A 15,912-nucleotide genomic window follows, 5' to 3' on the forward strand; every position below is an offset into this window, starting at 1 on the left:
AACTGCGATTCAGGATGATGGAAGCTGATCACCATAATCCCTGTAAATACAGCTTTGTGTCCAATATGTATGCTAGGAGGGAATCTAATCTGGTTCATGACCACATTGAATGACTGGAACAAATGACACATGTGGTTTGTAAAACAAGGGAAATTGGCAATAATGCAAAAATTAAAGAGAACAGTTCAGATAAATGCTCGTACTGTGACAAAACTGGTCATAAAAAGGATTGTTATACATTTAAGGCAGGCCAACACAGACTGTCACAAGTATCTAGTGAAAACCTCTCTCTCAATCTGGGAAATGGTGGGTCACCAAGCTGAAGGGGCAAAGCTTGGAGGAACAATGATCATCTCCACAGTTTTTGTTTAGATCTGGGCAGTTAAACAATAGTAACTGGAGATTGGCTATTGAGTGTGTAATAGCATCGGTGATGTGTACAGGAATCATTGACACATGCTCAAACATTACAGTTATGAGACCAGACACACTAAAAAGGCCATGGAATAGGGAATCCAAAACTGAACAACCTAAATCGGTCTCAAATGGAAATGGCACCTGTCCAAAACCTGGGAAGTTGGGTTTGAAGATGAGACCTCTGAAATTTGAGCTGGGTGGCTGAACTAGTGAATGAGCTAGTAATTGAAGTGCATTTCATTATGGCTAACAACTGTGTACTCAATAACAGGAAAGGTGTCTTACAAATTCAATCTGTGGAAATGACCTTTAAAAATATGGCCCAGGTGAGATAAATGGCTTATAGGCCTGCTCCCAGGCGCAGAAACCACCATAACAGCTACACGCTGTGGCAGCTTTCCAGCAAAGGGAAGCTGGAGAGTGGTTGAACCCTGTTATGAAATCAGGGTCTTGGGGCAATCTTAGCTGTCAAAGCTATCGTGGCTCTGAAATAAGAACTGATCCCTGTTCATTTGCTGAATGTTTCCGACAAGTGGCAAATAGTTAAAAAAGGCGAGGGGAGGGGGAAGGGACACTGCAGTTGCAAAATGTGAATTGGTGGATCTGGTTAATGCTGGTATTGAAGAAAACTACAAGGCAGAAGAGGGAGAAGGTGAGCTTCCAGAATTTCTATTGGACCTCTTGCAGCACTGTGTTGTACACTGGGGAAACAGCAGAACAATCCAAGAGACTTTCTGGTTAGGAATCAGGAGCTGTTCTCCTAGTCCAACAGAGTCATAGGTTGTACTGCACTGGTGCAGCACAGAATTGATGGTGGGCAGGGGAGGAATCTGACCCTCACTGTTACCAGGAGCAGAAAGGGAAGAGGCACTACAGACCATCAAGGAAATGTATCAGGAAGATATTATTGAGCCTTCAACCAATCCTTAGGCCTCCCCCATAGCTCTGGTTAAGAAAAAAGATGGCAACACAAGATTCTGTCTGGAGTATAGAAAACTAAATGAAGTCACTTGAAAAGGATTCTTATCTATTACCATGAACAGATGATACCCTAGATGCTGTAGCACATTGTCTGGTTTTCTACACTGGATCTTAATAGTTGTTATTGGCAAGTGGAAGTGGATGCAAGAGACAAGGGAAAACTGCTTTCACAGCAGGACAATGCTTGTGGCCATTTAAAGTGTTGATTTTGAATTGTGTTTGCCACCTTAGAGAGGATAACGGGAGGGTATTACATGACATGCCCCTCTCGGCCTGTCTATTTTAATCTGGTGCATGCTAAAACATTTGAACAGGAACTAAAACATTTTAAAATGGTCTGTGAGCCAATTTGAAACCGAACCCAAAGAAACGTGAGTTGTTTCAAAAAGAGGTAATCCACCTTGGGTATACAATTAGCGAGGAGGAAATTTCCACTGACAAAAAGAAAATTGAGGCTGTACAGAGCTGGCCAACTTCCCAAACACTCACAGATGTGCAGAGTTTTATAAGGTTCTGTTCCTATTACAGAAGGTTCATTTGTGGGTTTGCCATTATTGCAAAACCACGGCATAGGTTGGGTGAGAAAGGGAAACCATTTCAATGGTTCGCAGAGTATAATGTGGCATAAGGCTCTAATAACTGCTCCTTTCTTGGCCTATCCGTGTTTCAAAACCCCTTTCATACTGGACACAGATGCTATTGCTCATGCTCTGAGGGAAGTATCGACAAAAGAACACAAGGGAATTGAGAGGGTTGTAGCTTATTATAGCAAAAGTCTAAGTTTTCCTGAGACAAATTATTGCACCATCTGAAAGGAACTCCTAGGAGTGGTTAAATCTATACAATATTTTCATTACTATTTGTATGGGAGGAAGTATATGGTCAGGGCAGACCATGCTTCCCTGCAATGGCTCTTTAGATTCAGAAGTCCCGAGGGACAGCTACCAGCTTGCCATAGCAGAGCTATGATTTCACAATTACACACAGGCCTGGCCATAAGCATGGCGGTGTCGATGCCTTGTCCGCAAACAATGCCTTAAGCAGGACAGCAAGGAATTAGTTGCTCCAGGGGAGTGTGCCTTCCTTCCTCTAATTCGCATTAGTGCTCATGTTCTTGGTTCATCCTTGAACAAGGGGGGTGGGGCTGCAAGAATGGACCCTAGAGCAACTAGAATCTTCCCAACGAGAGGATCCTGATTTCAGGATAGTGTGTGACTGGAAAATCAAATGGCAAACACAGCCACCCTGGAATGTAATGTCACCTCACAACACCACAGTAATAGCTTCCTGGTCACAATGGGAAAGCTTGGAATTTAAAGTTGAAATATTGTATAGGAAATGGGAGAAACCGGGGGGTGGGTGGGTACAGGTACCAGCCGACTGTACCAGGTGCACTCTGTAGTTGATAGAGGGAATCAAACAGTTGAACTTTGTAAAATGAGACAGAGGCTGGCAAGTAATAGTTGCCGGTAGCTATGGACTACTTCACAAAATAGCCTATGGCTTTCCGAGCAGAAATCAATAGGTTGTGGCAGTAATAGGATTCTAGTGAATGATTTCTTCACCAGATTTGGAGTCCCATATGAGTTATGCACAGATCAAGGGAGAATTTCTGAATCCAAAGTGTTTCAACAGATTTGTGAGATTCTAGGCATACACAAAACTCTCACCCACCACAGCACACCCACAATCTGAAGGGATGGTGGAAAAGTTCAATAGGACTTTGGGCGGTCATTTGGCTACCTTTGTTGAACAGCACCAAAGGGGCTGGGAGTAGCATATCCCATTCCTTTTGATGGCTTATAGAACAGTAGTCAGTGAGAATGCAAAGTCTACCCCATGTCTGGGCATGAGCTGAGTGTCCCAACAAACCTCTTGTAGAGAGTTCCTGAAGAGGAACAAAATCGACTGGGTTAAAAAGGGGAAACAATATTAAAGTGTTAATGTACATTCAGCGTTAGCACTGATGTCAATGGAACTATTCATTTAAATCTAACAGGATATGGCCCTTAATTTCCTCTTTGTTAGGATTAGTCAATGTGTCAGGAATTCAGCTGGCTCTGGGCATGGTTGCCTAGCAACCCAATGAGCTTGTCTGGGCCCAATAAACCCTCATTAAGTGACTGTGCTCCCTGATGGGGCAGAAGGGTCAACAGGTCACCATTTAAGTACCAACAGCAGCGCAGTGGCAGCTCAATGCATTCTATGCCCAAAGCGGTGCCTGACCCCCTTGCTCCACCCCATGCCTGCTCTGCTCCAGGCCTACTCTGCTTCCGGCCTCTGAACCTGCTCTGCTCTAGGATCTGCTTCAGGCCTGCTCTGCTCCAGGCCTACTCACTGCCTGCCTCTGAACCCCCTGATTTATAACCCCTGATTCTCATCACAGGCTTGTCTCTTGACCACGACTCTGGCTCTGCCCTTTGATTCTGCTCTGACCACTAGGCCAGACTCCTACTCCAATCACTAGGTCACAGAGAGATTCTCATCACTTTCAATAGCACATTTACATGTTAAAAGTGGAAGGGTTGCAGAAAAACAAACATGTATATTGTTTTATTTGTTTTTTTTCCCCAAGCATTTTCTAACTCCTGTAGTTCTCTTTAAGAAGTTGGAAGAAAGCCATTTTCAGACCTGAAGTACCATCATATTCAGTATGCAGGCAATTTGCTTGCAACATATAATATATAACATATAATATATAAATTAAGTACCATTATATCCATCCTGGTTGAGATCTCCAAGATGCGCGATGGCACTGCCGAATCTACCAAATACTTCAGTGCCCGACAGTATCTGTGCGTCTCGGAAGTAGAAAGCACTTTCCTGCAAGTACAGGTAAACTTGCCCTACTTCCTTAGGTTTACTCTCAAATTCACGCTCCATGAAGAGGGGCGCACCAACTAGGATGTCATCTAAACTAGAGGAATAAAAACAAAACCAAATGTCAATGGGAAATTCAGCCAAATGACATGATTCTGGAAGAAGTGAGAAAGCAGCAGAAATAGCCTCACAATATATGATTCAGAGATATAAACCAATAATATCAAATGGGTACGTGGGGCCTGATTCAAAGCCTGCTGAAGTTAATAGGAAAACTCACATTGACTTCAGTGAGACAAAATGGGTGAGAGGAGAATATCTATTGAACAAACTTCTTTTGGTGTGAGAGAGACAAGCTTTCAAGCAACATTGAATTCAGTGGCAGGCTCAACGGCATGGAAATCCCTGTTACTGTGAAACACTATTATAACTTGACTGTAATATATTTAATTTTGGCAATGGTATTTCTTTGTCATGCCAATAAACTTTACTTAATTGAGAGCAGAGCTTTTTCTACCTTGAGCCTGAAATGATCTCTGAAAATCCTTCCCAGCAAGGAACCAACACAATGAGAGAGACACAACAAATTCTAATATGTCTTAACTCTTATGTAAAAAGCATATAAAATTTAGGAGGAGTTAAACCAACAGGGCTCTATAGAAATATAATATGGCTTTATAGTTAATATTCTAAATCATATAGAATATAACAGAGAATGAGATCTTTTCTATGCTTTTAACCATCATATAGAAGTGAAATTTTATAAGTTGCTTCAAAACACCTATAGAAATATTATTTTCTATAAATTCAATAGAACTTCTCCATGAGGAAAACTGTAATTTAAAATGTAAAGTTACATGTATTTAGTTCTTCCATTGTTTTAAATATTAGATACCATCCTATTCTACACATATCCTGAAAAGGAAGGAAGCAGATGCTGAATGAACAAACAAATATTAAAGCTGTTGGGTTTTTTCCCCACACTAAACCCCCCCCAAATCTTTCTTTTTATGAACGACGCTAGTGGTTTGGACAGCATGTTAGTTGAAATTGCTGATTGCCACAAAAAGAGAACATGCTGTTTGTGTCCCGTGAACGCTATATTTTACCAACTGTTTTACAATTATTTAGCATACACTATATATTACACAGTAGCTCTATCATCCTCCTAGATTCATTATTGTTATTATTTTATTACAGTACAGTATAGAGACCCCCATTGAGATCGGGACTCAGCTGTGTTAAGTGCAGTATGAATCAGTTAGTAAGATGGTCTGTGCTCCAAAATCTTACAATCTAACCAGAGAAGAGAGAAAAGGGAAAGGGGAAGAGAAAGGAGGCATTATTATCCCCATTTTACACAGAGGAACTGAGGCACAGAGAGAATAAGAGACAGATTTTTAAAGGGTCAGATAGGCACCTAGTGGGATTTTCAAAAGCACTTATGTGTCTAACTCTCAATGGGAGTTGAGCACCTCGGCACTTCTGAAAATCTCACTAGGTGCATATGAGTATCTGTAGACGCATAAACATCTTTAAAAAGGTGAGCCTCAATGACTTGCGTAAGGGCATACTGAAAGACCATGGCAGCGTCAGAAATTGAAGCCATATCTTCTGAGTCTCAGTCTAGTGCCTTCACTGCAGGACCAATCCTTTGTAAATTAGTGTTGTAAGTGACAAGGTGAATTTTCATTACATGATGTCTTGTGGCTCTGCCTCTTGCCCTGCCCCTGGGGTGACTCGTGCCCTAGGGCCAATAAAAGGAGCAGTCCTTGTACTTGAAGGATAGATCCATCAATAGCTATTAGCCAGGATGGGCAGGGACAGTGTCCCTAGCCTCTGTTTGCCAGAAGCTGAGAATGGATGACAGGGGATGGATCACTTGATGATTACCTGTTCCGTTCATTCCCTCTGGGGCACCTGGCATTGGCCACTGTTGGAAGACAGGATACTGGGCAAGATGGACCTTTGGTCGGACCTTTGGTCTGACCCAGTATGGTCGTTCTCATGTGCTTACTCCCCTGAGCAAAAGAACTGCTGTTGTATCTGGCATTGCATAGGGATCACAAGTGAAAAGCATGCAAACTGAGCCTTCCCCATACACACCCTCCAGTGCTAGGGCCAAATACAATCTGATCCTTAGAAATCTGGTTGGAGGGGAATGGCGAACCCTTCAAAGGGAGAGCCAAGAACTATGTGTTGTAAACAAATATAGTCACCTAGGTTACTATTAACAACTTAGATTACTTACTTGAATTTAAATATTCAGAGCAAGCTTTTGGCACAAGCTTGCAGCCCGGGGGGAGAGGGGGAAGGGGAGGACGGACAGGGACAGGGTGCTAACGTGGCTTTAAACTTTAAACCATCTTTATACTCTCCTAATTCTGGGCTGCCTGTGGGCATCCACCTAAGCTACAACACCCAGCCCCTAAATGCCTATGGGTAAGAGCACTGCCTGACCTCCCCATAGTGCTCAGCTTCCCCACCTTCATGCACCCAAGATACCTCCTATATTAGGGCTTGCAGTGGGGCCCTTTTAGTGCAAGGTAAGCTCCCTTTTGCAAAGCCTGTTCCAGTGGGAATTCTTCCCTGGCCAAACCCAAGGCTCTAATGTCTCTTTATGCATTACCACAGCAATGTACAAGGGCTTCAGCAGAAGGGAGAATTCTCCCTCCCCACCCCTCCAACTTACTTGTCACTCTCCATAATCCTCATTTACTTGTTTGCATTTCTCTCAATGTGGATAATAAAAAGCAATAAATCAGTTTGACTTTTGGTTTATAGCTAATTTTACTTTCCAGGTTCTAGTACCTCAATGTTTCAGTTTCAAGCACTGCAGAGGAATTGTTTGGTTGGTTATCAACACCTGTGTGCTTGGCTTTTTTAATTGCGGACTTATTTCAGTTGCTCTAAGGTTTTGTAAAGGTTTATATTTACAAAATGTGAATCTGAGCCAAACTAAAGTTGACACCATCCCTTTTAAAAGGCAGCAGGAGTAAAAATAAGACTGAAAGCCCCCAAATGGTAATGTATAACCATAGCTGTAGTTCAGCCTATGGGGGTATTTTAATAAGTTTCATTAGATTCATTTCACTACTGCACCATGATGTTGTAGTTAACATAAATCAATATATTTATGTTTGTTCCAGCACATAAATGTGACTAGCCAGTATTGCTTCCTTTCTAATAAAACAACATTAAAAAGCACAAGCTGACCACCTGCTGGAATTTTATGCAATTCTTTTGTATCCTGCTGAGTAATAAACAGCAGGAGTATGGGAAGTGTCAATAGGTTAAAGTGTAACTATGTGGAGCTTTGATATAGTATAAATAAAAGACTGGTAAACATTTTATTCCACTGTTTTTATTGGATATATGGTTTCAACCTAAAAAGAAAATTTTCCTTCATCTCCTTGCTAAGAATTTGTCTATAAATTTATTACAAAATGGAAGTTTCTAGTTTCAATAACTGATTTCTTTATCAAGTATCGGGGGTAGCCGTGTTAGTCTGTGTATCCACAAAAACAACAAGGAGTCCAGTGGCACCTTAAAGACTAACAGATTTATTTGGGCATAAGCTTTCATGGATTTTTTACCCATGAAAGTTTATGCCCAAATAAATCTGTTAGTCTTTAAGGTGCCACCAGACTCCAGTGGACACAACTGTACGAAGGCAATAACCAAGATTTTCTTGATCCTGTTTGTGTCCCTAAAACACTTGCAGACTTTACATCAAGAATAGCCCTGGAACATTTAGCTGAACTGCTCAGGCTAAAGTTGATCAGAGCTGCCTTCTAAATTATTATGAAAAATAAAAAGATCTAATCTCAGAACTTACTCAAGTAAAAGCATTGTCCCTATTTATCTTTTCAGCCTGATAAAGAATCAGGTTTCCGATACTGGTCAGACACCCTGCTTCTAATTTCTCCACCATCCCTAGCTTATAACAACTTTTCCATGCATATCTTTTCCCTCAACCAATTTTTGTCAGACTTAGTCTCATCTTCTGAGTTATATTTCTAGTTAATGTACATGCTGTCAATTACTGGACTGCAGTCAGGCACATTTGTCAAGTGAAGCTTCTTTGTGTTTTGTTTTCAGTGGGATGTTTAGATCTCAGAGAGAGTCATTAGATTTCCTTTCAGATACAGGATGGGAGACCACACAAGCCTCCAAAGTTGTTTGCTGATATTATTGTCATACAGCTATGGAGTTAAAGGAACACAGAACATTTTAAAAAGATCTTAAGAGATCTTGCAAGTGACTAGCAGATTCCCAAGAAATAACCAGTTCATGAATTCGTTGGCTCAGTGAGAGATGAAGCTAGCCACAATCAACTTCTATAAAGCTCTTATGATACCAGCACAGTGTTTCTTAACATTTTCAGGTTGGTGACCCCTTATTCAAAATAAAAAATTGTCCTGACCCCCTTACATTTACTATAAAAGTAAAAGTTAAAAAATGTATACTCCAATTACTACTGCAAATTCTACAGGTGACCTCACAAAATTTGAAGGTTTTGGCTACCCTGAAGTTATTCTGGACATTTTATTTTCTTTAGAATTATAATAAAATGTTCAATGCTTCACAGCCCTCCCCATTGCCTTGTGTAACCCCCTGGGGGGCTGGGGGGGATCTCAATTAACCAGTTGGGAAACACCAATTTAGCATACAGAGAATACTTCATACATTATGGTTTTAAGCTACAAATAAATACAAGAAGAGAAAGTGTCCCATATGAAGTGTACAACTCTTTGGGATATTTTGCAGTAGGTGAATAGCCACACAGTTATAATTATAAGCCTGAAATAACATTGGGAGGAAACTCCAAGGCTCAAAGTATTAATGATCTTATCTCAGTGATAAAGAGCTAATGTTAACATTCATTCACTAAAGCCCTGATCCTGCCAACTACTTTGAATATGTCTACGTGGAGATAAAAAACCGTGGCTGGCCGGGGTCAGCAGACTCAGGCTTGTGGGGCTCAGGCTGTGGGGCTAAAAATTTCTGTGTAGACATTTTGGCTTCAGCTGGAGCCCGAGGTCTGGGACCCTCCACTCTTGCAGGGTCCCAGAGCTCAGGGTCCAACCTGAGCTTGAACATCTACACAGCAATTTTTAGCCCTGCAAGCCCAAGTTAGCTGACCTGGGCCAGCCGTGCCATGGGGCTTTTATCCCTGTGTAGGCGTACCCTAAGACTATTCACAATTTTAGGTCTTGTTGACACCTAAAACTTAGAACAACCCAGCTACATCACTCCAAAAATAGGTAGTTAAGCCCGTTTAGACATTTCTAGATTGACAGAAGAATTCTTCCATCAACTGCCTCTTGATGGGGTGGATTTACTACAGCAACGGAAAAAACCCTTCCATTGTTGCAAATGTCTACACTATGGTGGCGTAGCTGCAGCACCAAAGCTATGCTGCTGTTGCACTTGTAGTGCAGACATACATGAAAGTTAATGGTGCTTAAGTGCTCTATGAATCAGGGCTTAAAAGCCAGATAGTGTCATTAAGGCATAACCCTGACTAATGGGAACTCTAAAAGGCATTGATCCTTACGCAGGCACAATACCTCTTGGAACTATTGTAGAGCATGGCCACTTTCAAACCTCAAAAGATGATGCAGTATGCATGGACCTCCATGACCAACCAGCTGAGCTCCTTTTGGACAGGCTAGTGACCTTAAGAAGCCCTTGCTGCAATGGGAGATGGACAGGGGTATAAGAGAAATTGAAAAAGAAAGGCTCTGCTTTTCCATAGAGGCAGATTGAACCATTCTACTTTTGGCTCTTACCCATCTCTTTCCAAAGGCAGCCAACACCACTACTCCTTGCCTCTTTCAATATTAGGAAATTGAACAGAATTGGATGTTCTAACTCTGCCCTTATTGTTCCAAACAATCTTCTCAGTTGTCAATAAGAAAAACTCCACTAAAACTTCTTCTGCAAAGGCCATTAGACCAAGTTTTAAAAAAGGAAAAGTGAATTCATAAAGTTGAGACACAAACTGGATAATTAGAGCTAGAAAAGCACAGAAAAGCTGTACAGAAGTCTAAGAAACATTTTCCAACTGAGAGCATTAGAAAAACAGAGTTTATTAACAGATATATTTATTTTGGCTTTTCCATATAAAGGGATCATGATGGCTTTTGGAGATGTAGTGTGAACATTATTTACTAAGGCCAGGATTTTCAAAAGGGACTAAAGAAGGAGTTAGGCAATCAATTCCTATTGGATTTCAATGAGATTGGGGTGCATTGTATAACCTACCCGTCACTGTTAACATCCGACACAGCGACAGTGTACCCAAAATAAGACGCCATCTGTAAATAAAAAACAACACGCTCATTTTCATATCTCATATTCATTAAAAGATTATTTTTCCTGACAAACCTCTGCACCTTTATGAAAATTTATTTCAAAGGGTAGAAAATATTACTTAACAAATTGTTAGAACTATAATATTTTAGATGCAATTATATTCCTCTGAGGGATAGTATATTATTACTTAGATCTTTGACATTACCTGTTCACCAGTGAAATTCTGAATAAAGGTCAAGTCTGTAGAATTAATAATTGAAACCTGGCAATAGAAAAAAATATAAAAGATTCCAGTCACACCATAACAAGTTATACTGTAATGTAACTACAGGTATATTTAGAAAAGTTGAAGGATGTTCCAGTGGTTACAGCACTAACATAGGACCTATAAGTCCTTAGTTCCGTTCTCTGCTTCACCACAGATTTTTCTGTGGGACCTTGAGCAAGTCATTTAGATTTTCTATGCCTCAGTTCCCCATTTGTACAATGGAGAGCATAGTACTTCCCTGCCTGGCAGCGGTGCTGTAAGGAACCATATGTTAAAAACAGCGAGGTGCTCAAATATTACAATATCCGGGGGAAGCATATATGTACTATAGATAGGGTGCTATTTTTTTGAGCAGTGAGTTCCAATATGAGGTTGGAATCTGGCAATATGATGTTAGAATCTGGAATCAGTTTAGGGTATGCAAGGACTACAGTCAGGTCTGAAGCTGGAAACTGTCAATTTCCCAAGCAGATTGTTCCTGCAACCTGGCTTTTGTTGTATTTACTCTATAAGGAGATAAGCATTGTTTCACAATCTGCACCGCTCTCTCTTCTCTTCAGAATTTATACCATGATTTTTCATATCTGACAGTTTCATAACACATGCATAAAGCATTGAACTGAAAACCAGATCTGAACATCCCTGAGCTACACAGACTTGGATCTTTCTTCATCATGGGAACAATCAGAACAGCACATCAAACACCCATGGACTTGGGGTGAATTTGGATTTGAGTCTGCAGCTACGGAAATACTGGCACAAGAGTTCAAAGCAATCTTGTAATCGTCTACAGAACATACAGACTTCAAAAATAAATAAAAGCCTGAGCTTTAAAGTTCAATTCAGGAAAGCAGTTAAGCACATGCTTAAGTGCTTTGCTGAATCAGGGTCTAAGTCCATAGGAGTTTTGCCTGGATAAGGAATGCAGGTACAATGTGGCATAAAAACATGATATAGCCTTTCCTCCTCAAAATAGCATAGCTCATGCATTTTTACTACTAATCAGATCAAATGTGGGTACAATACATACATAGCCAAAGTTCTGTGCTCCCCTTGGCACTCCAGCAACCAACTCTGAAAAGATAAATAATTAATTAGTGAATACATTATTTTAGCTGATTGGAGCACCGTCACTTAAATTCTGCTACCATACAGCCCCTATTATTTGAGAGTATGCTGCCTATTAACTGTATCAAAGACCTCTGTAACTGATGTTAGATTTTTAAATTTATATAATGTGCCTATCAGCTTCTCTAGATATATGCTCAGAGCTCAGCGAATATCAGCTAGACAGGGACAGGCCTGGTCAATATTTGGCTAAGACCTCTACTGAACACTGGAGGAAGTGGTGTTGCTAATTCAGTAGGTGGTGCTGTCTGCTGCTCTGAGTCAGTCCTTAACCATACTATTAGGGAACTGTTAGTCTCTAAGGTGCCACAAGTACTCCTGTTCTTTTTATTAGGGAAGGCATAGGTCAGATATACCATAAAACCAAGGTCTTCACCATTTGAGACCAATTAAGATCCGAAGTCACAAGGGGAGCAACATGAACCTCAGAGTTGAAGCCAAATTCTAATTTGGGTAATGAGATTGTGCCTCGCTACAAAATATTTTCTCTGTAATTGCAGTTGAAAATTCTTCCTCACTAATTCTCCTAAACTTGTAGGTCTTGTTACTGTCCTCTGTTACATTGCTGATCCATTTTATCCTAGAGGCAGCAGAGTTTTATGTTGGTGAAGAATCTATTATAGAAATGTAGCTGGTAAATAACTGTATTAAACTTGTAATGTGTGTGTAATCTTCTGGATGAAATTGCCACCTACATGCAAATTGTTATAAAGACACCCCACTGTAGAATGTATTTGATCCAAGAAAGAGCCTTCACTTCTAGAGAAGCTCATGCATTATTCTCTTTCAGGCATTTTTGTTCATGTGCCTTTAAGCCTTTCCTTATTCAAGGGATCAGTTCCTTATTTCATTTGCCTGTATAATGTTTTCTCTCTTTCTAAATATAGATTTTTAATATTAAAAGTTCAACCCTGACCAGCTCTGCTCTGAAATGCAAGATTGAGGGAGAGGAGAGAGTATATGGATCCTCTTCCCACTACACAAGCAGTAACTCAAGAACAGAATAGAACACATTGCATTAGGAGGAGGGACAGTTAAACTGTCCCATGCAGGGCCGGCTCTAGGCACCAGCTAAGGAAGCAGGTGCCTGGGGCGGCAAATCTGAAGGGGCAGCACTCCGTCTGTTCTTGGGGCGGCACTCCGACTTTTTTTTTCCCCCTTCTTCGGCGGTACTTTGGCAGTAGCTTTTTCTTTTTTTCTTCTTCGGCGGCACTGCTGCGGCTGCTTTTTTCTTTTTCTGTGCTTCTCCGCTTGGGGCGGCAAAAAAGGAAGAGCCGGCCCTGGTCCCATGCACCATGTCCTCAAGGGACATGGTCTGTAGCATTTAGGAAACCTCCAGGATCCCAAGTGAATAGTACTTCTCTCAGAAGCACCTAGAGTTAGCTGGCAGATGTGGCCTTAGAGCGCTATCCCCCAGTCCTACCTGTGTAATCTCATCCTAGGCAGAACGTTACCTAAGGCTGGGAATGCATAGGTTTTGGTTACTGCAGCTCTGCTTTCCCTTGCTGTACCATCCCAGGGAAAGACTTGCCCCCAAGTACATTGGGTAGAGATACATTATCCCGCTCTTTAATATTTTAAATGTTTAAGACCCATTTTCCCATTTAGAGAACAGAAATAGATAAATAGACATGTGCACAGTCATCTGCTTTACATTTTGACTTGCTTCTTACCTTGTTCAAGGTCGCCAGTAAATTCCCCAGCAGCCACTGAGTATCCTGTTTTAAGAATAAATTACAAGCGTGAAACCTAACAAATCATTTACTTCCAAAGAAACATGCTTCTGGAAGGACAACCAGATTTGTCCTCTGTTTCAATAATCTCTGTAAAACCTTTATAAACTAGTATATCTAAGACTGGGGGGAGGGGAGGGGAAGGAAAATCATTTGTCAAGTTATTATGACTACCTTCCTCATAAGTCTCAAAAGTACGATAATTCTACAGGCCTAAATCACTAGGAAACACGTTGCTATTTAATTGCATCCCAAAATCAGCTGTTAAGCATTAATACTTTATAATTCACATGAAAATATAAGTTGCAAATGCTACATCTTTTGTGATAATAGCTTTTTTATTATATTCCTTTTTTGCCACTATGATGCATAATCACACAGTTGTATCTGTTATATGTAGAATCAGATTTCCAAAGCTATTTAGGCATCTAAAGGTGCCAATAAGTGCCCTTAAAAGGACATAAGGTTAAGTGCCTAATGCCCATTGACTGAGTAAGGGCTAATGGATTGGGCCCATGACTGCAAAGCCAAATACGAAGCATATGTGAGAGGATATATATCACTGCCTTCAAACTTCACTGCATCATTTCTACAATCACTGAAAAGACAGCAACATTTGTTACATGCAGAGTTATGCGCATATTAGACACAATTCCTGGAGAGAAGGAGCCACTAGCTATCTTTTAAAACATGTACTCAAAGAGGTCTAGGTTTCTCTATGTACAGATTACTCCTGTTTATCTGAAACCTGATTATCCGAACCCCTTACTCAACCCCCAGCGTGAGATACATGCCCTCTGCAGCCTGTATCTCATGCTGAGGGACAAGGAAGGGATTTGGATAATGCAGCGATTCGGATAATAGAGCAGAGAGCCCTGGCCAGGGCTGTACGGAAGAGAATGAGCCCCTGGCCGCAGAGAAGGCCCCCCTGCTGATGAATGACTCCTGTGGCAGTGCAGGGAGCCCTCTGCAGCCCCACTCTCATGGGAGGGAGGGAGTGGGGCAGAGCAGAGATCCTCAGCCAGGATTGCAAGGAGGAGGATAACAACAAGCTTCTGACCGCGGCAGAAGCCATCCTGCTGCTGAATGGCTCCTGCCCTCTCAATGATCCAAATAAAATCCATGTCCCCCGTGCTATCTGGAAAATCAAGAATGTACTGTATCACCTTAGGGCCCACTACTGCTCGCATTGAAGTCAATTATAGTTTGTCCTTAACTTTAATGAGAGCAGAATTGCACCCTTAGAAATTACTGTACTAAAGCATTACAAAAAAGAAGTTTCTTTCCCCTCTCTTAACAGTTGAAATAGTCCCTAATTACAGTAAACTAAATCATTTCCCCTCAACTGAAAAAAGGTGTGAACATGAAAAATTAGTATGCTTGCTTAAGTACATTAAAACCCATGCGTAAATATAGCATCCTAGTTAGCTAGCCATTTAGGATCTGACTCTGTGAACACTTACTCCTGTGTTTAACTTTAAGCATGTCAGTTGTCCCGTTAAAGTAATTAGCAAATTACTGAATGGGATTCCTTACTCCTGTGCTTAAAGTCAAGCACGTGTGTAAGTGTTTACAGGGTTGGGGCCTTCATAATTTAGGATTTGCTTTCTCATTCAGATTACTCCAGTGCCTCTAGATTGTACATCTTACCTAGATAATTGTCATCATATATAGGTGGTGCCACTCCAGTTTGCTTTTCTCTTGTCAGTTTCCTTAGAATATCCTTGAATGAATAGTCCGTAATGATATCTGCAATACTGGTGGTGATTACTTGCCCTGTATTCAAACAATTTCATAGAGTAAATGAATTCAGAGAAGAACCAACTCCCTAAAATGTAGAGTTATCTACAGTTTTTAAGATTTAAGATTAAATGTAAGTTTCAAGACACTGTCTACTCGATTCATCACGAACTATCCCATTGCCAAAACAATGTATTGTCAGACTGCTGCCGTAGAGAAGAGCAGTGCATAACCACTGCTATTAGGACAATCCTTCCCCACTGCCACTCTGAGAATATTTAAACCAATGCATTCCACATCATTCAGAAACGAGAAGACAATATAGAACACAATACGGTATTAACCATAACTAACACAATTCCATTCCATTTCAAAGTGCTGGCCCAGACCTTCCAAGTCCTACATACAGGGCCGGCTCCAGGCACCAGCTTAACAAGCAGGTGCTTGGGGCGGCCAAGGGAGAGGGGTGGCACCTGCGGCAATTCGGGGCGGCAGGTCCCTCAC

At 41.1% G+C, this 15,912-nt stretch overlaps 1 protein-coding gene across 1 annotated transcript in view; it reads right to left on the minus strand.

Annotated features, from left to right (window-relative positions):
- The window catches only part of ITGA8 (integrin subunit alpha 8), a 175,996-nt gene that overhangs the window by 129,498 nt on the left and 30,586 nt on the right, over positions 1-15,912 (minus strand). The window contains exons 7-12 of the mRNA XM_054020579.1: positions 15,319-15,444; positions 13,609-13,653; positions 11,838-11,881; positions 10,745-10,801; positions 10,489-10,541; positions 4,110-4,315 (exon numbers count right to left, since the gene is read on the minus strand). Coding sequence (XP_053876554.1) covers positions 4,110-4,315; positions 10,489-10,541; positions 10,745-10,801; positions 11,838-11,881; positions 13,609-13,653; positions 15,319-15,444 — 531 coding nt within the window. The remainder of the gene's footprint in view (positions 1-4,109; positions 4,316-10,488; positions 10,542-10,744; positions 10,802-11,837; positions 11,882-13,608; positions 13,654-15,318; positions 15,445-15,912) is intronic.

Source organism: Malaclemys terrapin, chromosome 2 (genome assembly GCF_027887155.1).
Source record: "Malaclemys terrapin pileata isolate rMalTer1 chromosome 2, rMalTer1.hap1, whole genome shotgun sequence".
NCBI classification, from domain to species: Eukaryota; Metazoa; Chordata; order Testudines; family Emydidae; genus Malaclemys; species Malaclemys terrapin.